General features: G+C 31.1%; 1 protein-coding gene across 12 annotated transcripts in view; it reads left to right on the top strand.

Annotated features, from left to right (window-relative positions):
• Positions 1-27221, top strand: part of LOC126924683 (myocyte-specific enhancer factor 2) — an 80796-nt gene extending 53575 nt beyond the window's left edge. For 9 of the 12 annotated variants that reach the window (XM_050739423.1, XM_050739425.1, XM_050739430.1 and 6 more), the window contains 7 exons: positions 5817-5933; positions 6686-6889; positions 10441-10599; positions 12636-12771; positions 13012-13268; positions 13750-13934; positions 14862-27221. In XM_050739423.1, coding sequence (XP_050595380.1) covers positions 5880-5933; positions 6686-6889; positions 10441-10599; positions 12636-12771; positions 13012-13268; positions 13750-13934; positions 14862-15312 — 1446 coding nt within the window. In that variant the 5' untranslated portion in view covers positions 5817-5879 and the 3' untranslated portion in view covers positions 15313-27221. The remainder of the gene's footprint in view (positions 1-5816; positions 5934-6685; positions 6890-10440; positions 10600-12635; positions 12772-13011; positions 13269-13749; positions 13935-14861) is intronic. The other 3 variants (XM_050739433.1, XM_050739434.1, XM_050739435.1) reach the window with 3 other exon arrangements.
• Positions 27222-27683: the final 462 nt, after the last annotated feature.

The raw sequence follows: 27683 nt of genomic DNA, 5'->3' as shown, positions 1-27683 counted from the left end.
CTATTTTAGCTGTTAGATAACCTCAAAATCAACGAAAATGGACTTATATTTTTCACGTGAAATCTACAGTTAGTAACATGGAATATTTCACTCGTATCTAATATTTTGTTATTTAAGTGTAATATCGAGTAAAGAAACCCGTTCTCTAAATTACTCCATACTGTATTTTCCTTCTGATTTTCAATTAATATCATTTCTACATGTACCTAACATTTAATAATTCAGTTTGTTAATAGTTTATTTTGTCTGATACATCAAATAACGGAACCTAACCTCTGCATTATTGTGTACTGTGTTCCTCTCATGCTTTTCAATGAATATATTTGCTTAAATATGCAATGTTTCATTTGAATCTTGAATCTAATATTTGATAATCTAGTTTAACCTAAATCTAACCTTAAAATTACTTATGTATGCAAGCCTTTTTTACTTTTTACGAATTGAAGATAATAAGACAAGTATTTAAAATCGTCTTATACTTAAAGAAAAGAACAGATGTATAAAAAGCATTGGAAGTAATTGTACTTAGTCGTTGTCGACTGCTTAATTGTGGTTAGTGTTTAATGTCCTTGCAAAGGCGAATCGCGTGTTTGACCGGCAATGGTCGGTATTGGAATCGCCTTTGATTTGATCGCGAGAGTCGACGGATTCACGAGTGTGATATAATTACGATCGGTGACGGTGCAACATAATTTCGCGATGCACAAGATAGGCACGACAAAAATAACGTTTGCCCGTGAAACGCGTGTTAATTCATATAGCGAGAGATCGCGTGCTCGGAATGAATGAAAGGGGGTTCGGTAAATATAGTTGATGGAGTTTAGAATTAGAACAACATTAAAGCCTATGTTTTTACCGGACTCGGTGTATCCGAGCATTGGAATTCATCAGTCGAGAGAAAGCTATCGAATGCAAGCGATTAATTGATTGAATTTGATGCAATTTTTCTTAATTTCCAAATAATTTTTATTATTATACGATACAATTTTATTACTGCAATCGAACACAGGTTTCCAATTAATCGAAGTGGGTACAATTCGATTTATCGAATAAAAGTTGGCAGTCGAATATTCGAATAGGTTATGGACGGTTAAACTCGATGAAAATCGTATCGTATCGAATCGAAACTACATCGATTGTTCCGAATTCGATTAATGAAATTGGCCGTTTCTCAAATCGAATCTATCACAATTATTCAAAATTTAAATATAGAAATAGTAATTTCGCCGAATTTGAAATTTGATTATTGAAGTCGAACATTATCGATTTATCTAACCAAATCGAATCAAAAATTTGAAATTTGAAAATAAAATTAGAATTTTTCAAGAATCTTGAATAAACAATGAACTTATCCGCGTAAGCATGAAAGTTAAATATTTATTAGTATTACACCACATTTATTTACGATGTTTTTCGATAATGTGAAGTAGAGACACTAGAAGCATCTCGAAGCCTCCTTCGAAATACATAATGCATTATCTAATCACGACTGGTGCAAAGGTAATTTGATTTTTCTACTCGTCTGTTGCTGACATTACAGTAGCGCAATATTATCGTTGATTACACTTGACGTACCTAGCAATTGCCGATTATAGCAAGGGGCCATAATTTAAATGGAAGATGGAAGAGCATTGAAAACAAAAAAGCTGACAAAGAGAAGAAAGAAATACACACTATTAAACTAGTCTGCAATTACCTTAGTCTGAGAACATTGTAAATTGCTCCCACAGATTCATTTACATAAATACGTAAACACACAGTTCATTTTATTTTTTCGTCGTTTGATCTTGATTGATTGTTGTCTGATAACATTTACTGGAAGTCGTTTAAAATTCAAACGAAATTTCGTTTTTGCCTATTATGTTAATCGACCAAATTTTCTTGATTCTTGAAACTTTCGCTTAATTACTTTTCAATGGATTCGGTCAAAGCATGTATATATCTTTTAATTTAATATTTAAGCGATATCAGTTAAATTATAAGTGACTACAATACTTTGGTATAAAAATTCAGTTATGTAATTTAATATCTGTTCTAGTATCTTATAATATACGATAAATAGTATTGTTAACTTTATCAATAATCAAATATTCAATTTTTTATTCAATTTTGTATTGTTATTCATTAATCGAACGAATAAGTAAATATAATTAAATATTTTTATTAAAAAGTTAACTTCCAAACTATTATAGTTTACGTTATCTACTGCTCAACGATATCATCTAAGGATTAAAAAGAATATATTCTAATTTATCGATAGAAATTTGTCCAAGATACTGACGATAGGAATATTACAGAAATTAAGATAGATAATCCTCGGAATACCAATAGCAACAAAAATTTGTGTAGATATTTTTTTACATTTGAAATGAGAAGTATAGCAGCTTTAATAAGTCTATGCGTTTTCCTTTGTTAACCATCGTTAATTGGCACGTAACTCGATGTATCTGTACTCCGTATACACTTTGAGGGAAACTCAAGTGATAAAGTCGATTATTATGTACATTAATTATCGACGATAAAATGGAAAGCGATCGATCGTTTATTACGCGTTTACTCCATAGTAATGGCAATAACGTCGTAATTAATTACGTTATATCTAGTTCCACCTGAATTTTTTTCGGAACGACGAAATTAGGTTAGCTCATTGTTAGTTTTGGGTTAGATAAATTAATATCAGAAGGATGAAAAATTCCATTTTATTTTTACAAATATAATTTCCTTATTTTTATAACGCCATCCCTAAAAATTGAAACGAATAAAATATTAAAAGAAATACTAATCAATAATAGATAAATAATAATTGGAAAGCCAAATATATTTTTAACAAATATATCTTATTTCAATTTTTCTCTCTGTCTCTTTTTTTTTTTAATATAGTTCTATCTTCTAATTTCATATAACTGTTTTATACATTTTTTAAAAATCGAATTTACAGCTTTACCATTACCTAGAAAAAAAAAACGTTGAAATTAAGTTATAATTTACTATTTCGGAAAGTTATTACAATATTTCTTTAGTATGTTTCGCGTAAAAACAGAAAGAAAGAAAGATCCTATATAGTAGCCTTTTGTAGCGAGTATTGAATGTATTAACTCGATCGGATTAAGCGAAAATTGATTCATTACTGCTAACTACCATCTTCGCATCAGTAACAGGAAAACGGGAGAGAAATGTTTCGTTTTATCTTGCATCATTCCTTATCAGCGCCATCCTTGTAATATCAAAACCACGAGTTAATTACAACTTTGTTGTTCCACGATCGATAAAACATTGCGTTAAATCAATTGATTGATCTTGCCTCTGTTTTCGCTCGGAATTCTAATTACGTATCCTTATACAAATGTCGTTTCGAAATATTACTTGTTGCTTCATTGAGAAGTGAAATCTTGTAGAAAATATGGTAAAAGATGACGCAATTGTAAAACTGTAATTTCCTTACAATTTGTTTAAAATTTTCGGATAGCTTATCCGTACATAATTGAAATACGATGACATTACTTTGTAATATTTCGTTTCGACTTTTTTTTTTATTCTTATCATCAAAGTGACTATTAACTATATTATCAACATGTCGTAAAAATGTGTAATTATCTAAAAATAGACTAATTGATATAATAATTATTTAAGAATAGAACAAGTAATCCTACTTTTATATATTTGTTGCTTGATTTACATAACTCAAGCGAATAGTTTCACTTAATACGGGAAAAAGTACTCCATAAATATTTATGCTTATTTATTTAGTCATTTATATATATACATTGAAGAAGCTTTAATTGAAGTATAGACGTGAATCAAATAATTCATCATCGATCAATATGTTGGATAATAATGAATTAACGAGAATCTGGATTTAGTCACGATTACTAATGGACAAATGAATCAGCTCGTCCCTAGATTTGTAATGTATTCAAACGATAGAGATATCCACATTTCAATAGAATTCTGCGACCCATCCGCGAAGAGACATTCACAAACAATGCGGTTTAACGTTATACAGAGTTTCGATGTTTTCAACACGTTCATCGTCACGTGTATCATCGATGACCCAACAACGATATTTACATAAAATCAGACAGTAATTTTCATGACGAGATGAAATCGAAGTTATTTCCAGTCAGTTTTAAAATTTTTGTTATAAATTTGTAACTCTATTAATTAATAAGAATTTGTTGGTTAAGTGAAATAATGAAAATCGAAGTATTATTGTATAAATATTAGGTCATGTTTTACGTAATAAGATTATAAACCACACGATAATTGACTTGCACAATTACCAGAAAATCTATTAATTCAAGTGATAACTTGCTTTTATAAAATATTTTTGATTTAAAATAAGTTATATTTATTGATACTGTTTACCTCGAAACAAAAATTATTATACGCTCCAAACTAACCTAATATAGAATTTGTGGGAGAGAATTCATGTTCATAAGAAAAAAAATATCAAATTCTTCACAGCTTATTTGTTTTCTTCCATTTTGATTCCATTTGTGTTACTAATAACCAATATCTCACAAAATCTGTTTTAATTAAAAGAAAAAGTCTAGAACACAAATATTTACAACTCTTGTTGATAAAATCATTCAAAATTCCCGCGTAATGTTTCGGAGTAACAGAACGATAATCGAAAGTGAGGTTAGTCGAAAGATAATGCAACTTCAGTGAGCTTCAATAGAGGAAACACGAACGAGACATGTCCGCTATTCTCCGTCGAATTTAATGTGTCATTGAAGTTAGTTGACTGGTTCTTCGGACGACATTAATCGATACACGAACACGACACGTGCTTTATACACGTTTCACCATTAGACTTGAAACGCATGGTCCAGTTCTGTCGCGCACGTTTCGAACTGCATGCGATATATAAGCCTTTTACATTCTAGTTTTCTATGGGTACGCGCGCGCTTTTTGTTTTCAAACCGTCAGTTAAATCACGTCCCTTTTGTTCATCGTTCAAAAGTTGCCGCCATTTCAAACTTGAATTTCATCATGGCGATGGTTAGAACGTCAAAACTGAAGTTTACCTCCTGAATTTTTATTTCGTGTTATATTTTATCATCCTCTCTCGTTTATAAAGATGCGATTCCTTTTATTGTGTGGCTTCATAGGTTGTTTGGAAATTCGGATAGTCTACTAATAATAGTCTACTACTAGTGAATTATATATTCTTTTTTTTTTTTTTTTTTGAAATTTGATTTATTAACCCTGCTATTTCCTCTGAGTTATTTTTGATTCAATCATAATTTCTCAACTTGCTGATGAATATAAAGAGATTGTTATTAATATTTCATATCTAATTTCTATTTTATATTGAAGGTGAATCCTCTTCAGAATTAAAATATTTTGTTAAAAGAAGTAATACCATCAAGTAGAATGAGCAGTTAACTTGAAAATTATAGCGGGATAATAACAAATTAACTAAAAAGTATCATATAGCAGGAGTTACAGAAATAAAAATTATTTTAAGAAGTATGTTTAATTAAAAGATTATATAAATCTTTGTTTATTTCAAAATATACGATATAATAGGAAAATGATTCTTTTATATCTTATGAATATAACCTACATTCGTAAGGAATGTATTATATTTACTTTCCTGTTTAAAAGAAAATTATTTAATGTTTGAAATTTTATTTACACTTAAATTATTTAAATAAATCTAACATCAATTTGAATAATATTTTAAACGTCAATAAAATATTCATTTAGTTGTAGGTTAATGTAATAAGATTAACAGTTTATTAATATGATTAATGTTTCAATTTTTTGTAAGGAATATAAATGAAATAAGGGGATTCTTTCTGTTTCAGTGTTTTTAATATTCCATCCACTGGTTCCGAAGGTCTGTCCCATCTCCACAACGTCGTTCAAAAATGGGTCGGAAGAAGATTCAAATTTCGCGCATCACGGACGAACGGAATCGTCAGGTACTACAAGTTTACATTAAAAGAAAACCGAACTTCATAAAAAGAAAAAGAAAGTTAAATAAATTACGTAGACAAATTTTTTTATTTTCGGTGCTTTTATATCTTTCGATGTTTTTTATCAATTTTTCTAGCGCAATTTCTTTTTCTAATACAACGTTCGTCTTTGTAACCTCTTTATAAACATAAATACTAAATGAATAACACGGTGCCGATCTACACAAAGCATTGTTTTGTATTCTAAATAGTGTTATCTACGCTAACTGTACGAGTACTAGAAGCCACAAGTACTTCATAGAAAATATCCGCTATTGCGTTACATTCATTCATTGTATTATCATGTGTTGCCAACTACTCAAAACAGAACTCCATTCACACAAGTTACTAGTTATTATTGCATCGTCAATGATGTTATAGCAATATTAATATTTACATAGTGATATTATATATCACTAAATTAAATAAATTTAATGTAAGATTGGATATAATGTAACGTGAATATTATATTTAAAAAATATTAGAGATAAAATGTACTATTCACAATATCATATAAATAATAATCTTCTTACGATACTGTTATCACGATATTTAACGTTTATCATCAACGTAAAAGTAAATAGAAGCAATGAAAAACGCTAATGTATGGCAGATAACAATCGTATCGCTTCCATCAACTTGTATTACTGATTAACGAATAATTTAGGATGGTAGAGGCAAATGGTGAAGGTGATTGATTCCTGATGATTCTCCAACAGGTGACATTCAACAAAAGGAAGTTTGGGGTAATGAAGAAGGCATATGAGCTGTCGGTACTATGCGACTGCGAGATCGCTCTGATTATCTTCAGTTCAAGTAACAAGCTGTATCAGTATGCGAGCACCGACATGGACAAGGTTCTTCTCAAGTACACCGAGTACAACGAACCCCATGAGTCCCTCACCAACAAGAATATCATCGAGGTGAGCCGATTTCTCCTTGGTAATTTTCAAGCTACCCAACAACATTTCCGAATGTCCACCATCTAGGGAATAAGTAGATGATGGAACGATAGAAAAAGGGATAGCTATTATCTAGAGAATTTTGTTTGGTGAATAGAGTTGTTTAAGGTAATGGGATTTCCATACTCTGGATAAATTCTGTAAATTAAATTTTCATAATAACATTTTGAAATGTTGATTTATTAGAGAATTAGAAAGTTTATTGTTGATAGTATTGTTGGTATTATTTATTTTCATAATATCTCTTTACCTATAATCTTCTTTATACAATATATTTAAGTACAAATTACAGGTTAGTAGTTCTAGTGTTAACGAATTCGCTTACATAAAACTAGAAAAATTGATAATAAAATGAAACTATAGAAGTAAATTTTATTAACTAAAAACTATTATCCTATTTCTCGCACAAAATTCTTGTAAAAGGGAAATCTACAACCTATAAATAGTAACATATCAATTCATTGATATAATTAGTTGATGAATTATTGTGCAAAAGAATTTTAGAATACAGCATGCCCAGTATGAAATTATAATTTCCATGGTAACTATAGTCTAGTACTCTAAAATATTGAAGAACTCATGTTTACTATATTTGCAATGAATATAAACCCGTTATAGCCTAGTTCTGTCCAAAAACAGAGGTTATATATCTCACGATTATTCTTTAAAGTTGCCCTGTAGTATGATTCTTTATTTTAAATAATGGAAACGTTTCTTCGAAATTAAGATGAACGTGTTTCAAATCTGAATGAGTATTGTTTCCGAAAGACTTGCCTCACATTCATGTAAATAATGTCGGAGTATGTTTGAAGCGCGTCTCTGCATCTCCAAGGCCGATTAGACTGTTCCAGAAGATACTGTGCAGCGTTCAAATCGTTTAACCAATCCTGTTGAACAAACTGGAAGACGTTTTGCAAGAAAAAGATCTTGAAGCTACCCTTGGCAAATAAAAATCATTATTTACATACAGTATAATTATGTGGCCGTAATAATAATTATCTTGGGGATTCTATGCTCTGTAAATATTATTTGCTCTTTTATCTTATAATAGCCAAAACATCTTATCAACGGGTCTTTTTCTTACAGCTATCTACAGTACATGGTTTCTTTCATTAGTATGTTGATACAGAAAGCATAGTTTAGGAGGAATGTGTATGTTCTAAATATGCAGAAGTAAACAAGTAGATTACGTTGTATTTATGCAAATTGGACGTAGGATAATTTAAAAATGAGTTCTTCAATCGATATAAACTCTTTATTTTTCAAGGATTAATATTTAAGATACCACGCTTTTTCCATTATAGTAAAATTACTATTCAGAATTATTTCTTATATATTTCTTATGAGAAGATGTATATTTCGCAGAACGTTTAATAACGTTAAACAATTTTTAGAGAGGGTATTAAAAAATTTGCAATATTGTATGTTACGTAGCACTTTCAGTGGATTTAAGATTCTCTAGCAAATATTAATTCCGAGATTCTAGAGGTGATTCAGAATTGTACCTTCAAGTTTTCAAACTTTCCAATAACAAAAATATATTCAGTAAACTTGAAACTTGCAAATAGTTCAAAGTGTTAAATAAATGTTGCAACACAATTTTTCATCGGTTTCAAAATTGCCAGAATTCTGAATACGCTTCGTCGTTCGTAAAAAAATAATTATTATTGAATTTTTCAAGAACCATGAATTTCGTACGGCACTGAACCGGTGATATTTTTCAAATAACCCCGCCCTGCCGACGCGACAAGTCGTCGTGTCTGGATCAGCCGGAAGGCGAGCATATCTTGTAACTCGAGGTATCGCTGATATACCAGTAAATGAGAGATTTCACAGGGAAAAATTGCACGACGCTCGATACTCTCGCGTATCATCATTGGTTATTAACTTTTTCAAGTTTGTCGATCATCGAAATTACAACATGGGCATGCGGCAAATCTACATGCGCGGCGCTGCTACGAGACCCGCTTCCTGCGCGCCTTCTTTTTCACCGCTGTTATACAGGGTGGTCCATTAGTAGAGACGACTGACCACCCCTGGTTCCGTTGCGTGTCTCGCTTGATGTTGCTTGAAAAAAAAACGTGCATCAACGAAAGACAGATGACTGGTTGGAATAAGCAACGTACAAGAAACTTTCATTTTGAGGACACTTCTTTTGCCTGTCTTTGGCTTTCGTATGATTACGGATATTAAGGTTATTTCTCCGGTGGTGGTACAAAGAGTATATTGATATTTCTTATGTACTCTTTTTTTTACCACTTCCCCAGGTTTATTTTATTACTTGGAGTAATTGTAATATATTTGTTTGTGATATAAAAAGTTGTATTTTTTTGTAGTATTTTGTAGTCCATGTACACATAGTGTTATAATCTTAACATAATAATGAATATTTGGTTTACAAGTATTAAAAAAAGTATTTGAATTATGTAAAATGTAGCATAATTAGTGAATTTTTATGGACCACTCTGTATACGCATGAAGACGTATTTCTCTTATTGTTAGACTTTCAAGTATATCAGCGATGGAAGTTACTAGAAAAGATATATCCAATCGATCGATAGGGAATAATCGTGCCAGTATAAATAATACATTAAATCTTGTTGCAATATTTAAATCGGTATGGTGAGTCGAAAAGAAGACCAGACAGGTTACAGGCTGTCTTTTACGTACGCCAAACTTGTTATACATGTTCGATATTCTTTTATAGGAATTTTATAATGCATTATGCTTGAAACAGTTGGGAGAGAATCCTTTTTTCTAGTTCTGTTAACCATCGATTTATTAATCCCTATAAAGAATTGAAACATTCCACAGAGATACGTAAACAGTTTGAATTCCTTAATTTATTATTTCTTATCTTCCTTAATCTCTTAAAAAAGGTTAATGTATACTTGAAATCCGTAATATGTACCGAAAGAAAAGTATTTTACGAAAGAGTGTGCAATTTGAATTTGGAAGCAAACCTATCATTTAAACTTCTTTATTGAGAAGAAGGAAAGTTTCAGAAATAAAACTAATAAAAATTAATAAACGCCATAGAATAATTAATATAATGCCTAACGTTATTCGATACAATATCGACGTTTAAAAAGAATCGCAACCCTTAAGTATCGACTAGCCCATTCCCCCATCGGCCCCATAACCCAGTCCCCCAATTGTTTCGAGCATAATAATGGTCAGGGTCGTTCATGGATCCTTCGCACGAATCCATCGTCGACCATCGTGTCGCGTGACACGCGATATCTTCTCTCCTTTTCTCTCCCGTACACACCCATAAACGCATACGTAACCTCACTTACCATGCAAATAGTAAAAGTACACACACGAATAACCAATACACCAAAGCTACGTACATAAGAGCAGAGAGAAGGAAAAATAACTAGAGAGATTAGTCGACTGTGTGTATACGTATGTGTATGTGTGTGACGCTAGGCGTTTAAATTAACGTGCATGCGAAGGTTGAGTGCCCTCGGGCGGTGTGGTCACGTGAACCTGTCTGCTGACACTTGCAGGCACTCAACAAGAAGGAACATAAGGGCGCCATGTCCCCGGAAAGTCCGGAGCCTGACGCGATCGAGTACAATCTCACTCCGCGCACCGAAGCCAAATACACGAAGATCGACGAGGAGTTCCAACTGATGATGCAGAGGCACCAACATAACGGCACTCGGGTAAGTGGAGGTCGTCGTTCGGTGTTGTTCGACGGCCGACTGACGTCGAGAGGACAGACAGGGAGAAAGAGAAAAAGTCCCGGGCCAGGAGAATACCTGGGACGGCTGGAAAAATTGCGTGGATGTCCCGCAACGACGGTCCCTCGGTGATAGGTATTGTCGATCTTAGGCATTTTAGGCGTACGAAATTACTCAGAGTTTTTAGTGTTTTTGTAGTTTGATTGTGTAGAACTTGGGATTTGGTATTTTTGGTGATTTGAGGTTATTGGGATCGGTAATCGATGTTTTGGGGATATTTGAAACTCCGGTATCTTTTCTCTTTTGTATATGGAGAAATTTTTGAATCCTTATATATCGCGAGAAATTTTATATATGTATGTATGTTGAGAGAAATTGTTATTTTTCTAAATCGTATCATATACCAAGTTGGCATTTTTAGGTGTACATTGTTCTTAATGAGTTTGATATTTGTAGAAACGGATAGTGCTGAAGGTCAGAGATTGTGTTGCTGAGTATTACAACTGATTAAAATTGGAATGGGATTATTTGGAAATTTATTTGGAATGGGAACATTTCTGTTGTTCCTGAATTTTAGATTCTAAGGATTTTCCTTTCTTCTGTATATTTTAAAAAACTATATTAAATGTTAGACTATAACTTGAAATTCTATCGATTATTCTTTGTAATCTGAGGAATTCTTTACTAAAAAATTCTTTGAAACTAGTAAAATGACAGTACATATTTTTCAAAGATATAATCGATATGTCTAAATATTATAATTTCCGATAAAAAGAATAATCATCTTTACATCATTATAAATATAATCTTTACCTATATAACTTCGTCTTTCTGAAATCTGATCAATCTTAACGATGACTTTCGTTTCGATGAAATTCGTTAAGTAATCACCAAACTTCCCATAATAAATTTACTATCAACATCTAATAGCGTGCTGTTCTTCCTTATCAGTTTGAAAACCTATAGTAGCTGGAAGTTTACAATGGCCGCCTGTTCCTTCTGGTGTTTCACTTTGGGAACCTCTGGCTCGGAGTTTTCACATGACTCGAAGCAATTCGTTAGTCCTCCTGGTTACATTTATTAGGTTTTAACAATCCGCCATCAAGCAATTTGTCAGTGACGGTTCGATTTAATTCGCACCGTTTAATTTATTATCGCAACGTGAGCCCGTAAGTTTACAAAACAGTCAAGCTTGTACCTCTAAACCATGATATTGGCAGGCATTTAAAACCAGGGTATTATAATCTCTGGTTAGTTGTTAATCTGTTTTTCGTTTCGTTTGTCGGACTTACTGTGTACATTGTATCAAGCTTCATCTGGTAGCGATTAATGCGGCATTCATAATTATTTTGGCAAGCAGAATAAGCAATAGAGGCTGGCTGTCTTCTTCAGAATTTGAGAAACCTTGAATATCGTATAACTGAAAAGTTTGAGTCTCATTTTATAGTGTTTAACTTAAATGTAAAAATGTGGTTGAGGTGTTCTTTCTTTCCTTCTTCTTTTTTTAAACATTTCTTATATGTATTATCTTTTTACAATTTGGATAATGTATATCTCAAAATTTATAATCACGAATTTTTAATCGCATGTATAACATTAAATATATAAATACGAAGTATTATCCTTTCTTTTATATATTTTCCTTTTTTTTCAATCTTTTGTACAATTTGGAAAAATATATATTTCTGAAAATTTCAATATCACAATTTATATAAATATAAAGGTATATGACTCTTATGTTTTATTTTTTATAGGAATTCTTTGTAATTTATTTTATTTATGCACAGAATGGAGATAAATTTGGTTTGCATTTATTTTGTTTGATCGGGTGTTTTATATGTATACATATTTTTTTTTTTTTATTTTGACTATTGAATTTTATCTAGCAGAAATGGGCAAGGGGATAATGAAGACGTAATCTCGAAACGAAGACCTTATCAGAATTTGCCAATTCTCTTGAAGTGTACCATTGGTGAACAATGTATTAATAATGTCGTCGTGATTTACTGCGATTTCAGGCAATGGGACAATCTAATTACACTCTACCTGTATCCGTACCAGTAAATAGTTATGGCGAATCTCTACTTGGATCTAGTCCCCAAATGGCGCATACCAGCATTTCTCCAAGACCGTCGTCTTCTGAAACAGATTCAGGTATGTAATCGATTCTCAAACTTTACATATTGATCTGCAAGAATATTAATAGATTCGTGATGGAAAGAAAAGAATTTCTTAAGAGAAGTATCTAAATAATTAGTAATTCGGTTATTCAGCAAATAAAGATTTTAACTTTTGCAATTTTTATTAGTGCAACATATTAATAATAATTGTGATAAGTTAATTCCTATATTAGTCACTAAAACGGTAAATCTTAATTTTGTTGTTTTTCTATAGTATATCCACCAGGAGGGATGTTGGAAATGAGTAATGGTTATCCACCATCGGCATCACCACTAGGAGGTTCACCTAGTCCAGGACCTTCGCCGGCACTAGGAGTCGGAGGAGGCAGTGCAAACAAAGGCAGTAATCCGTCTAGGCATTCACCACAACCTCCGCCTCCTCCACCGCCGCCTCATCCTCACAGGACTAATCTTCGAGTAGTTATTCCAACACCCCTTACGCAACCTCTCTCCGAAGACACTAGTTATGATGTTAGTACGCACTGTGCTTGATTTCAATGCATTTTATTCAGTGCATTCAGTTAAAAATTTTATTTCAAATTTAGGGAATTGAGTTATACTTTAATAATATTTTTATATACTTTATGTTTTTCATCATTGCATTGGATATTTTTTGTTATTAACTTCTTGTAATGAAATTTTAGAAATCTTTATTTTTCTTAATCTTGGATTTCAATTCTCATTTGAAAGAAATCATGAAAATTCAAATTCTAAATTTTTGCTAATTTTATGATGTGTAATTCACAAATTTAAAATCACTATATTTTAGTATTAGATATAATGTAAGATATTTTATAGCAATTTCCTAGTGATCTAGTAGTCTAACTGCGTGTAATTGTGTGCAATTTCACACACTATGGATAGTAATATATAGATACTTGAAAAGTACCCTTATGTAACTACGCAATATTTCATTCTAATTGGTCTTTTGTTTTGTGTTTCTGATATACAGAGTGGCCATGCACAATCCACATTGAACACACCAGTAGTAGCGCTACAAACGCCATCAGTTCCAGCTGGATATTCTAGTTTTGGACCAACGGATTATTCCTCAGACTTAGGAAGCTTAGCATGGTCTCATCAGAGGTACGTTGATGACTTATCAATGTATTCGGCAGCCACCATGTCCAGCATCAGGTAAATCATATTTCATAATTATTGTTGTGAAAGGAAACTATATGTCCAGTTGGTATAATCTATCGTTCAAAACTTTTTAATAATCTCTAATTACATTTTGTTCATTTACGTGTATGTCATCCTTCCTACAAACGAAAATATATTTAGAAACAAGCTTACAACGCAAAATATTGTATAAACGCTTATTCAAGAAAAGATTAAAGATTATTTGTAAAGTTTAATCGTGCTTGCAACGACGGTACTCGTTCTAACAACGGATCTTCTATATTTATCCAAGTTGATGATAAAAATATCAAACAACGTCCACTGGAGGTTTATAGTTTTTTTTCTTATTTGGATAGTTGTAGCATGCTAGTGAATCGTATCATCTTTCACTGAGATTTAAAATTCTTTTTCGGCAGTCAAATTTTCAAAGTTTTGAAACTATCTTCATATCAGTTTATCTCAAATCCTTTGAATCTGAAAGAAACAAGGATCTTGAACAAAAATATTTTGTCAATTAATTACTTTGGCTACTCAAACTTATTAAATGCTAAACCCACGTAACAGTTCATCTATGAAATGACAATGAGCTTTAACGATATATACTTATTTTAAAACATATTATGCTTATGTATTCATATTTAATACATTGACAGTTTTTTGCATATTTTATCTTGCCTCTGATGCTACTGTAAGGTTTATAATAATCAATATGTGTTAGTAAATATGTTAAATGATATTCTAGAAAGATACATAAGATACAACATAATGCAAGCCATAGTTTCTTTTCAATTTAATTATTGTATACAATTTCTTCAGTCAAGACCTGGTTTTATATCTTCAGCCAGCATATTCTCTTCCGAGGTGTTATACTTTAGAGTGCGAATCAATCTTGCTGGAATCCTCATAATCGAATCTAATATCTTCAAATTTATTTGATTACAGTGGTCTTCCCCATCTAGCAGTGTCGAGCAGTACACCGCCACCGGCCACGTCGCCATTACCAGTGAAGATAAAAAGTGAACCGATCAGTCCACCTAGAGATCCTCACGGTGGTAACAGTGGCTCGAACAGCGGGCCGAGTAATACCAGCAATCTTCATCACACGACTCTGAACGTGGGACCATCGTCCAGTACCGGTGCACCACCTCCACATCATGTACCTCATCCGGGGCCACAATCGCTGAATCTTGTGTCGAGCAGACCGAGCAGTAATCCACCGCCATCTCACTCCGGTAGTATAACACCGACGAATCTTCCGTCACCTGGAAGCGGCACAGTGGCAGATATTCGAACGAGTCACTCGAACGCCGGGGGAAACGGTGGGAATAACTCAGACTATGAGAATGGACCGCTGATGAAGCGTTCCAGGATCACTGAGGGCTGGGCGACTTAATATCAATCGTAACAATTAATCGCTCGATCGTTTCATACCTCTACGTACAACGGCGTATAGTGCTTTTGTGAAAAGTTCCGGGACTTGAAGTCAAAGACTCGTTAATTATTATACGCAATGTTCGGCCATGGTTCTTTTTTTTCTCTTCTTGTAGTTGGATGCGCGCGTAAGACGAAGAATCCTTGCGAAGAGTCCGACTTTGGCTGGACAAGAGAGGACACAAATTTGTTTATATTTTAAAAGTCCAGAAACACACGTAACACGACACATACACATACATACATATACATATAAAAGAATACGTTTGTTTGACGATTAAATAACGGTGCCATAATGTTGATATATATATGTATATATATATATATATGTATGTATATATATATATACATATGTGTGTGTGTGTATATATATATATATATATATATATAATATTATATTATACAATATATGATGGATACATATATATATATATATATAATATTCATTATATATAAAAGATATATATATATGTATATTTTCATGTATATAATACAAAAGTTGTTTGTATATATGTCATTTATTCATTGTCATTTTCTTCGTGACATGGCATATTGTGTCTTTGATACTTGTCGCTAATGGCGAAGATATATTCTATTCCGAGTGAAGAAAGGTAATGGCGGTACGTTTAGAATTGATGTTAAGAAATGAATCGAGAGCACAGCATTTCGGAAGATAAGTGCATCGATAACCGAATTTCTAAGAGCTTTCGAAAACGTTTAATGAATTTACAGTTTAGATATTTACAAATAATTGTACTTTGTTACTTGTTTCTTTTTTTTTGTGCGTTATGATGGTAGGTAGGCAAGACCGCGGCATAATCCGTTAATTGATGTTTTTACATAATGAATGCCGAGAGCAATGAACATAATTTCTCTCTTAATTGAATGCCTAGTCAGAGAATAATGATATTCGATTAGTATATAAATTTTAATTTTACAATTTTTCTTTTTTTTTTTTTTTTTTTTTTTTTTTGTAATTGCAATATCTCTTTCCTTTATTCCAGAGAAAAGAATCGTACTCTTATTTTATAAGCGATCAATGGAGTCGTACGAATATTTTATTAGAAAATATATACATTCATGAGTCTTAGATCGTTTAATTTTCTTTTTAACAAATCGTTGGGTTTGTTTTTAAAGTAGCGGAGTTTCTCCCTCTTCTTTTTCTTTTTTCTTTTTTCTTAGCGAACTAATTAACGGTCTATGTCCGCTAATAAACAAAAAAATGTTGAATAATTAATCGGCTGCTGTACTCAAAATAATTACGATATTCAGTAGAGAAAAAAAAATATGATCGAAAATTAATATATTGATTATTATGAAGTAATAGAGGAGATATATGCATATTACATGTGAAATAAGCATCTAATATAGTGTTGATTATTCAAACAGAAAAGAAAGGTATATACACACAAACTTGCAGGTGTATACATATATACATACGTTATATACATTTTCCACAAGTATTTTGCACGTTTGATATGAAGAAAAAAAATGAAAGGTGACACGGAAGGAAGAAACTTTGCAACCCTTAACGCCTAAGTCATACACAACGAGCGCTTGCACCTCTGTAAGCATTTATCTTCAAATAATAATCTATGAGAATTAGCAAATTTATTTGAATCAGTATTTAAATCCAATATTCATGGCACACGATTTTTCTATAACAGTGGAACACAATTAAATTAAATATGAAATATAGGGAAAGAATATTTATTATATATAGTACATCCTTGTAAAATGCTTTGTTAGTCGAATCCATAATTAGTTGGCAAGATAGGGTTGCAATTGTAAAATACAGAAAGTCTTCTTCCTAAGTTAAACCGCTTTCGGGATGGTCTCAGCCTATGCTTTACTCAATCTCAGGATGTATCCTGGTGCGAGCTGCTCTCAAGAGTCGTATTTGGTACGTTACTGTAATTAATTAACGCAATTAATGGAATACACAAACGGTATATGAATAAATAGTGCCTGGCACCATTTGTGGCCCTCCTTCAGGTTGACTTGTTCACGTTGTGACTCGTATAAGGTGACTCGTCGACAAGCTACGTGTAAAGAAAAGTGTGTATCATACTGAAAGATACAAAAAAAGTGGATTAAAAATAGTAAAATAGAGCGATGTTGAATAGAGTGAGAAAGAAAGAAGAAAATAGAGAGAAAGAGTGGTAGAAAGGTTTATCCGTACTACACAAATTAGTGGAATCATAGACTTTGTTTTACAACGTTCTGTCGACGAATCGACAACCTGGCAAGTCAGTCTTGGTTATATTGTAACCGAAGATTATATTATACGTACGTTAAAGAAGATAAAGAAAGAAGAGTCGTATGAATCTTCGATATTAATTTGTTTCTTTACTAACGTTGCAGTTAGATACTATCTAATGACTGTACGAACAATCGGTGTGCGAAACATAAGATATATAATGTATAGTCACTAATGATTAATCACAAATTTTTAAGATGATCACAAAGTGCAATCTCTTAGCCAACACACTTTTTTATCAAAGAAAAAAAAAGTATAAAGAAATTGTTATTTTTCATAACGAAAAAAGTAAGATTTAATGTATTAAAAAAAAGTATATATATATGTCTCCACTAGTTATTAAACATTTTCCTATTGATGCAAAATTTATTGTATTTGAATTGATATTATATATATATATATATATATATATATATATGTATATATAATATATATGTATATATATATATATGTATATATCGATATATATTATATATATCTCTGAACTTAAGTGTACATACCTGAAGTAAATCCTTGAAAGATAATCTACGATACGATTGCATTGTTTTCAATTTTTAAATCGCTACAGGTGGATCGCATTGAATAATATAATTACTGAATTATATTATCTGTTACTTGATATTTTACGATTATTTCTCGGCAGTGTTTTAAACAACCAGTGTTATTATTGTGCTTCATTTGTATGTATAAGACAAAGCGATTTGCACAAACTTTTCGTATCTACATGTAATCAATAGAAATAACGATACTCGAGATTTCAAAAAGATTGAACAAATAAATTTGGCACAAGACATAACTATTGATCGTAAGTTTGAGAACGCTGCAAGATAAAGTCGAATACTTTGACTGACATATTATACAGTATGTTTTCATATTTCAGAAAGATGAATGTAAGAGTTTGATTGAAGTAAAGATCTTTCTTCGTTTCATATCTTAATATAGCAGATAAGTACAAGATACACTAAAGAAGCTAATCTATGATGTCCCAAGTACACATTATCTCAAACTTATGGAAATCAATAATGTGAACTAGTTGAATTTTTTCTCGCTCAATGCACAAAATTCAAAATTCCATCTTCAGTTGTGACCTCATGCAATTTATACAGAGTTATGAAGCATGTAATATATTCTTTTACAATGCATACGTAGTTAATGTCTCGTCTAGCCGATTATTAGGCGTACTTCTAATGCTAGACTGCCTGAGAGAAATCGTTCTAATTTGATCCACCGGTACTCATGGTCTCGGAACAAGGCATGGATTACGATTTGCTTACCGATCTATTTTATTGTAAGATACCCACGTGAAAAAATAAGAAATACGTAGTGGTACCACTTAAGCTAGGGAACTTGTTAAATGGTGTACGTTAACGACGCGATTGTGCGTACCATATTAATGTATATTTTTAATATGATGATGAAGTAAGTTGCGTAAGTTACACTCACATACACACAAATACGCGCGAGCAAATTTGATCTGTATCTATATCTTGTTCGGGGCACAACCGAGAGATTAATATGGAGTTTTGTACCATTTTAAATGGTGTATCTGTTTGGTCCTCTTGTTAAACTATTACGTCGGTTCTAACCCTGTTGAAAGATTATTTACTTATTTACTAAGTGTTATATATTATATATGACGTTATATAATTAATATTTGCCAATCTCTTATGATAAATAGAGAGAGACAAAATGGTACCATTATCCAATTTATTCTTGGAGAGAATTTGACCATCCTCTAAGTTGGATCAATTAAATTAATTTAAATAGAAGAATTTTATACTCTCCGATATTGGTCAAACGGTTGTACCTACAACAAGGGTTGAACGAAAAATATTCGATTGCAAATACGTAAAGCGTCGGCGATTATGTAGTAGTTGAGAACTCAGAGACTATTATCGAAGTTGTTGGAACGCTGTGAAACGAAATGGACCATCATTTAGAAAATGTTGTCGTATGCATTAAACTATAGGACATACAGGAGTTAACAAGAAAAAGCATAAAAAGAAGATAAAAAAAAACGTAGAGAAACAGAATTAGAGCCTTTTTGTACGGGAGCAAAGTTGTTGGACAAGACCGTTATCGAAAACCGTGTTTTTATTGGCCACGTGCAGAACTCAAATGGATGCTCGCTTCGATTTTTTTTTTTTTAACAAATTTCCCTTTACTCCTCATTCTTCTTCGTCTTTTCGAAGAAATATTCGTTACTCGAGGATTTCGTGCAATTTCGAATAGTCGGATGTTGGACGGCTTTCTAAAAAATTAATTAATCATTTTGAATAGAAAAACAATTCCTTTTTAATATATATATATATATCCGAGGATGTCTAAATATTCGAAGTTTTCGTTTCAAAATGTTTCGTCACTGTGGCGCCATCGTTACGTCACGGAGAATTGTTGAAACATTGAAGAGATTCGATAATTTCCCTGATCGAAGTATTCGAAATTATTTGACGCGTTCGAATGACTCCAAAACTCGGATATTTTTTAGAGTAGAAAAGAAATATATATAATAAAAAAGGTGTTGTAAATATATAAAAAGAGTTTAGTTAACGAATCGATTTATTAACCTTTCGTGCCTTTGAAAGCGAATCGTTATGAACTGTTGGGAACCAACCGATTTTTAACAAGCGATCATTTTCGTTTGAGATGTCGCGAAGCGATCGATCTATTCCGGAAAAATATTACAAAACTGGAAAATACGTCTCTTTGACGAATAGGAAGTAAGATTTTTCCTAAGTAAATTTTATTTATTTGTTACTTATAAAGGGAAGGAGGCAAAAAAAGAAAAATAGAAAAGAAATTGAACAGAAAATTCTCGTAGCGTTTCTTGTAAAATACTACATAGAAAAAAATAGTTGATATTTTGTAATGCAACCGAGCTTAACTATAAATCAAGATTCTTAATGATAAAATAATGATATGATAATGAAAAAATTAAAGGATTTTGAAAATTCAAGATCTCTATTCTATCTTTATGCGATCTCGAAGTATCCCCCTATATTTTTCGACCGTTATCGCTGTTCGTTGTCAGGGATCGATTGCGAAAAATCGAATCGAGTATCCGAGAAATCGATGTTGTAACTTCGATTTGAACTGAATAGAGAAAGATATAAAAGCGACATGTGTGTATATGTATAAACACGGTCGGAAACTCAAAGCACGGCACAAGTATCACTTTTGAAAGGATGATATAGCGAAGCGAATATTTGCAGAAAAAAAGAAAGAAAATGATGTTAGAAGAGATGGAAAGCTGAACTATAATTAATATACGAGGATGTATAAATGTACTAGCCACAACTGTTGTCACTGCAGAGTAAAAGTGAATTTAATATACATAAAATATATATGTATATATATATACGTATGTAAAAGTAAATTTAAAAATACTGAACATATCTGTAAAGCCACGTAGCATCACATTTTTAAAGGTAAAACTCAAGAATATACCGCCATTTTATTGTTAACCATCGATCGTGTGTTTATTGTCGAAACTTACCCTCCGATCGATCAATCGATAACGATCTCCCTTTTTTTTTCAACGTTGTCTGTCTGATAAACAAATAAAAAGGGAAAAATGCTGAAAAAAAATAGAAAAATATATATAAATATATAAAATAATGCTCGATTCGGAGGGGATTCTTGTTTTTCATGTCTGTATCGATCGATCGATCGATCTATAGTTTCGAGACGCACGGAATCCGCGAGTATGGTTATTATTAACATACTTTTTAAATATTATTGCGTAGTGATATATTGTTATTTGTACGATATATATATATATATACATAAAGAAGCAAATGGTGAAGAATGAAAAATCTGTTTACGTTGCACTGTTGACAAACAAAGAAAAAGAGCGGCCCACTTGAACGTCGAGTGCAGAGTACAATGAAGAAAGAGCGAGAAAAGGAGGGAAAGGAAAAAAGTGTATAAAGGAGTTTAACAATAGAAAGAAATAACAACCACTCTGTATATGTAATTATACCGAAGTTAAAAAAAGTAACCGCGTAACGTGCTATATAGATATTATTATTAAACAGACAAACACAAACACAAGAAAAAGCAGAAAAAATATATTATGGCGTATTATAGAGTTGTGCGTTTAAGTAGCCAGTGATAAATCTGCGAAAACAGAAAGGAAAGTAATTTTTTTTTTATTTTTCTTTTTTTTCCCCCCTCCCGTAACTCATAATAGTGTCATTTATCGTGAACATTTCTCGCCGTTTTTCAAAGAGAGACAATTCGATCATCCTTTTTTCCTTTGCACATCCTTATTTGTTTCTTTTTCGTTCAACCTTTTTTCGTTCTCTGTGCTCTTTTTTTCTGGTAATATTCTTGAACTATTAAAAAATCGTAATAATTGTAATTCATCATTTCTGTCACGTGGTTGTCAAGATCGTTGTATATCCGTGAAATTTGCGAGACGATTTTACGAAGGACACGCTTATTCATCTTGTTTGTTCATTGATAATGCACGTCGAAAAAAATGCCACACGCTGATGATGGTACAATAATGGACACACCAGAATAGAAATGGTACCGGCAATTGTCGCGTGAAAATCGAGCACATGCGAGTCACTTTCTTTCTTCTTACTTTTCCCCGTTACGATAATCATTCACAAAAAAGTCAATCACAATTAAATTACGTTGAATGAATATATTTAAAATTAAACATTTTTGTAATATGCAAAACTAAAATTTAAATCGATAAAGACATACCTAATATTCGCTAATTAATATTAAAATAGCATTAATTTAATAGCATATGAGCCTCTCGCGAACTAAGGTCATTAACTCCACTTTTTGCCAATTTCATAATTAATTTTCATATTCATAATTACACAAGTTACAAGATTTATTTCCACAAATTCGTTTATTCCAATAAAGTGCTATAAATAACAGCGAATCCTAAAATTTGAAAAGTCATAACATCATCGCCTCTCTCTGCATTTTAATTTGTGGAATTGCTCACTGTGCCTTTTCCAAGCGACCGATGTATTTCTTTAATAACGTTATATTTCTTTTTAATTAAGATTGCCAATCAGACACTTGTCCAATAATAAAACTATTAAAAATCCATTATCATTCTGAGGATACTCTCTATTACGATTATATATAAAATTATATATAAAAATATTCTCCATTACGATTCTCTTATCTATCGTTATCGATTGACCAAATACTTCAACCCTTTTCATTGTTCAAATATAAAGATGACAGTACAACCAACCTAAAAAAAATAACTTATTTTAAAGTGCTCGCAATTGCCCGATTTAAACATAACTAGATTACACGTATTTCGTTGGTGCTCGACATATCCGGTCGTTGTTACATGTTATTGTCAATATCCTATACGAATAATAATAATCATCGTGAATCCTTGTCAAGGCCCATCTTTCATCGATCATCGATCATCGCGATTATCGCTATGTGCTATTACTATAACTATTACTAGTACTACCACGATCACCACTACTATTACTATTGCTATTGCTATTATTATTATCGTTATATCTGTATTATTATTAATTATTATTATTATTAATTATTATTATTACTAATTATTATTATTATTATTAATTATTATTATCATTAATTATTATTATTATTATTATCATTATTATTATTATTATTATCATTAATTATTATTATTATTATTATTATTATTATTATTATTATTATTATTATTATTATTATTATTATTATTATTATTATTATTATTATTATTATTATTATTATTATTATTATTATTATTATTATTATTATTATTATTATTATCATTAATTATTATTATTATTATTATTATTATTACTGATCACAAACTATCATACGCGCCGCATCATCTATTGCTCGGTCAGTATAATTATTAGCGAATTAGGTTTGAGAAATTAGCGAAAATTAATATCGATGATTATTTCGTACGGTCTCTATGCACATCACAAAAACTATTTTTCCTCGTACATAACAATACACTAAAATACACATATACACATAAACATTCTACAGAAGTATAAACACACGTATGACATGAACACGTGCGCGCGCGAAACATTGTAAACACGCATTGTGGTTATATTTCAGTGTATCAGCATAATGATATGATGTTTCCCATAGAATACATTTTACTTGGTTTTTATATTTGGCAGTATTTTATTTAAGTGTCACTCGAGCATGTGCGAATCGAGTCGATCGGTCGATCGAAAGATAGGTTAGTCGAATTTTGAAAAGAAAAAAAGAATTCCGAAATTTCAGGATAGGAAAATAATAATAATATCGATATCGATATATTTTGCGAACTATGTTGTTTAAGATTGATTTATTACAGTACTAACGTCCTTTAATATTCTTTAAGGCTCAATGAAATTTTTATGATTCTTTGTATTTATATATATTAATTAATTTTCTTTTTTTTTAGATTAAATGTAGATAACTTTTGAAAATATAGAATGTAGAAGAATAAGAAAAGAAATAGAATAAAGTGTTAGAAAGTTATAGAAAAATTTGAACGTTGGACCATCAAGGCCATTCATAAATCATAGTGTGCTACGTAGAGAAAAATATCGAATTCGCACGTGCTTGGAAAGTGTTGTACCAACATCAATATACATGGTTTGTTCGAAGCAAATGAACAATTTTTCACCAATTGTGATATAATTTGTACAGTCAAATTTTGTTACGAATATTTTTTTTGAAGGTTAGATATCTTATACAATTAATGTATTTAACATTCGACTAACCTTCAAAGAACTTGCATAAAATAGGTACACGATAATTGTATTTTTTTCTAGTGAAATCTTTTTTAAATAAATCGATTGTTTTGATCAATTGATTTATCTTTTCGCACAAGAATTATGTTAGAAAAGGTGCCATTTTTACCGAAGCACAGATATAATATAATTCATAGTTAAATATTTTTCTAACGGTTCAGTGTTATAAGGAGAAAGGAAATTTTATAGAAAATGAATCGATTCAAATTTAAGCTCGAATCTGAGTTTCTTCGATACCGGATATGATGTCGAGAGGTATGTGTGAGACTAAAAAATCATTAGTTTCCTATGTACAAAATAATTGATGTATTTACAAAACATTGCCTGTTCCATGGTCTTCTCTTCAATGTTAGTGGATTGTAAAATATGTAATATATGCATTTATTATATTTTCTTAATTTGTGAATTTTTCCAGATTTAATGAACACTTAAAATTTAAATTTTAAAAATATAAAAGAATTAAGAATCATTTTAAATTAGAGAATTGGTTAATAGAAAGATGGTATCTTCGTTTCAAGAAGACAATATATACTAAAACACAGTAGAAAATATATATTTCATCTATTACAATCCATTCGCATAAATTATATGGCTAGAAAAAATGTGTATACACATATTGTTGTATAAACTGTGCGTCTTTGTTGAGCCATTGGACGTGTACGAATGAAATATGAATTTTCTATTAAAAATTGCTACATTTGAAATTTTTTAAAACTTATAATAACTCATCTACGAAAATACTTATATATCATGTTTTAAAGTGAAAGACCAAGAATAAAATTCGCACACGTTCCAATAAACAAAACTACTAACACTGTGATGTGTTTCTGTGGTCATTGTAAATTTTCTTCTCTTTAATTCTTAATCATGTTTCATTCATTGATCTCATGACTGTCCACATCGTGAACGTCTCTTTCCGCTTAATATGTACATCTTCGTTGTTCAATATTCCTGATCATATGCAAAGAACGAACACGTGCATATTGCCTATACAAAATACTATTCCTATACTTCGATTTTTTGTGGCTAAAATTAACGAATTACAAAAGAATTTTTGAAGCAAAATATTACTAGAAAATTGTTAAAATTATAAAATTATAATTTTAATATTTTTCAGGTATTTCATTTTTTCAGATTGTTTCGTGTGTCGAAATTCTTAGATAATTTTTTAATAATTTTGTTCTCTATCAGCGAGTAGCGCGTTTCTACTTCGTTATCTGTCTCTTTCTCTTTCTGTTTTCTCGGTAGGAACGAAAACACGTATTTTCCTTGTGTAAAGTGTCGCACCGCAGATGTTGAAACACCATATTACATGTGTACAATCCGTACCCATTGGATGTCGCTCGATCATCATAATCTATCTAAACTTTGACACTTCTTGATCTCAAGACTCTTTACTTTCAAACTTGTAATTAATTTTCTATTGATAAATCTTTCTACCACGTTTGTACAATCTGTGCACATGCATACACACACATAACACGTACATACACTAGTATACATGAACACATTCTAAACGAATACATAATGTGGTATACTATTGTGTAATCAGTAATCGGTGTAATGAGACGCAGAGAAGCGATAAATAACACACAGATACGCATTTTTTGCACCGACGTACTAACACAACTTTCATTGTGACGTCCACTAATGTAATTCATACGATCGTGTACGTGTAAGATCAGCGCCGCTCTACGACTCTATTTCGCTCGGTTACGTTAACTAAATTTTCAGACGTTACAGACGTTCAGAGGTTTCTTGTTTGCCACTATTTTTTTAACGCCTTCAATATTCTAAAATATATAAACAAAAATCTTGAAAAGAATTAGTCTAAAATTTACTAAGAATTAGTAAAAAGAACAATGTGTGCTTTCGAGGTTATTGTAAATTACTGGACTGCAAATATTCATACATTAGTCATATTTTTATAAATATGATTAAAGAAATAGAATCTAAACAAAAATTTGTTTCATTCTTTAAATATTGTCAAAAGTATTAATGTTTTGGGTATTGTATACATTTTTGTGCATTATATCCATTCTGAGGGGTTTCCCAGTTTAAATTCCTCATAAATGCATAAATATCTGCAGTCTGTTAATTGTCATAATTATAGAGCCAGTTCAGTATCCTGTTGCAACATGATCTTCAAAAGATCCGAAGTATCGGTAAAATATCTTCGTTGATTTATATTAGTATGTAAAGGTGTTTCACTTACAGTGATCTCCTTAAACATTTCCGCTATATATGTTTTCATCTTTTAATAATAAAATGCATATTGCTAATATATTTTAAATTTAGTTAATATTACTCCAAGGTCATGTTGTTACAGGTCATGGCATAAAATGTCTTTTTATTGAGCTTAAAATTTAGAGATGTATGACCTAAAAAAAAAAATTAAGTCAATTTAAAAAAGAAAAGAAAATTCTTCCTAAGATATTTTTTAATAAAAAGTAAAAGGCATATTTTAAAGAAGATATACGTGTGTTTAGAATTTTTAAATAATTGTGATTAATACAACACGTGGCACATATGACTGTAACAGCTTTTTAAGAGGAACACATGATATATAGAAGTCGCAAATCGTTCTCAAATATAATTAACAAGTTCAAAATGCTTTAAATAATGAACAAACATTGAAGAAGCGTGGAAAAATGAAATATCTTACATATGCACGATCGTATTTTGTCCTCTGTAGAAATGCCTTATTGTCACGTGCCTCAATTAACAATTAAACTGTTCACCTGCTTACCAATTACTTGTTAGTATACGTATCAACAAATATGTACGTGTAATATCGCGTTATTCTTTGTACTGCTCTTGTAAATATATTCTGAACGATTACTGTCACCATGTGTCGTCTATGAAGTCGAGCATTTTTACGAAATTATTTGTTTACCCCATTTCTCCTTATTCCGTCCCTTCATCTATTCAAGACGCTTGAATCAATGTGTGTGAAATCCATAGTCCACATTTTATCATTTTATCATCCACATTTTTTCAGCTTTATAATAATTGTTTCGCATGTGTACTTGTACATATTTAAACCATTTTTTTAACAATTAAAGACAAGTTTTAGAAATTACAATTAAATTTTCTTCTTTATAGATTTAAAAATATACTCAGCGTCTTCAGGGTATTTGAAGTATGTAAAATAATGTGCAATAAAAACTATAAAGCTATAAAACAGAAGTCATGAAAGCTACATACATATATAGTAAAAATTATATGCAATATAAAATTATTAAAACTATAGTAATGAAAATTACAAAATCAAATCTTGTTATGAATACATTTTTTTGTTTCTAAACA

This window comes from Bombus affinis, chromosome 15, assembly GCF_024516045.1.
Source record: "Bombus affinis isolate iyBomAffi1 chromosome 15, iyBomAffi1.2, whole genome shotgun sequence".
Classification (NCBI taxonomy): Eukaryota; Metazoa; Arthropoda; class Insecta; order Hymenoptera; family Apidae; genus Bombus; species Bombus affinis.
Note: the sequence above shows the minus strand (reverse complement) of the source record. Positions and strands in the feature narration are given on the sequence as shown.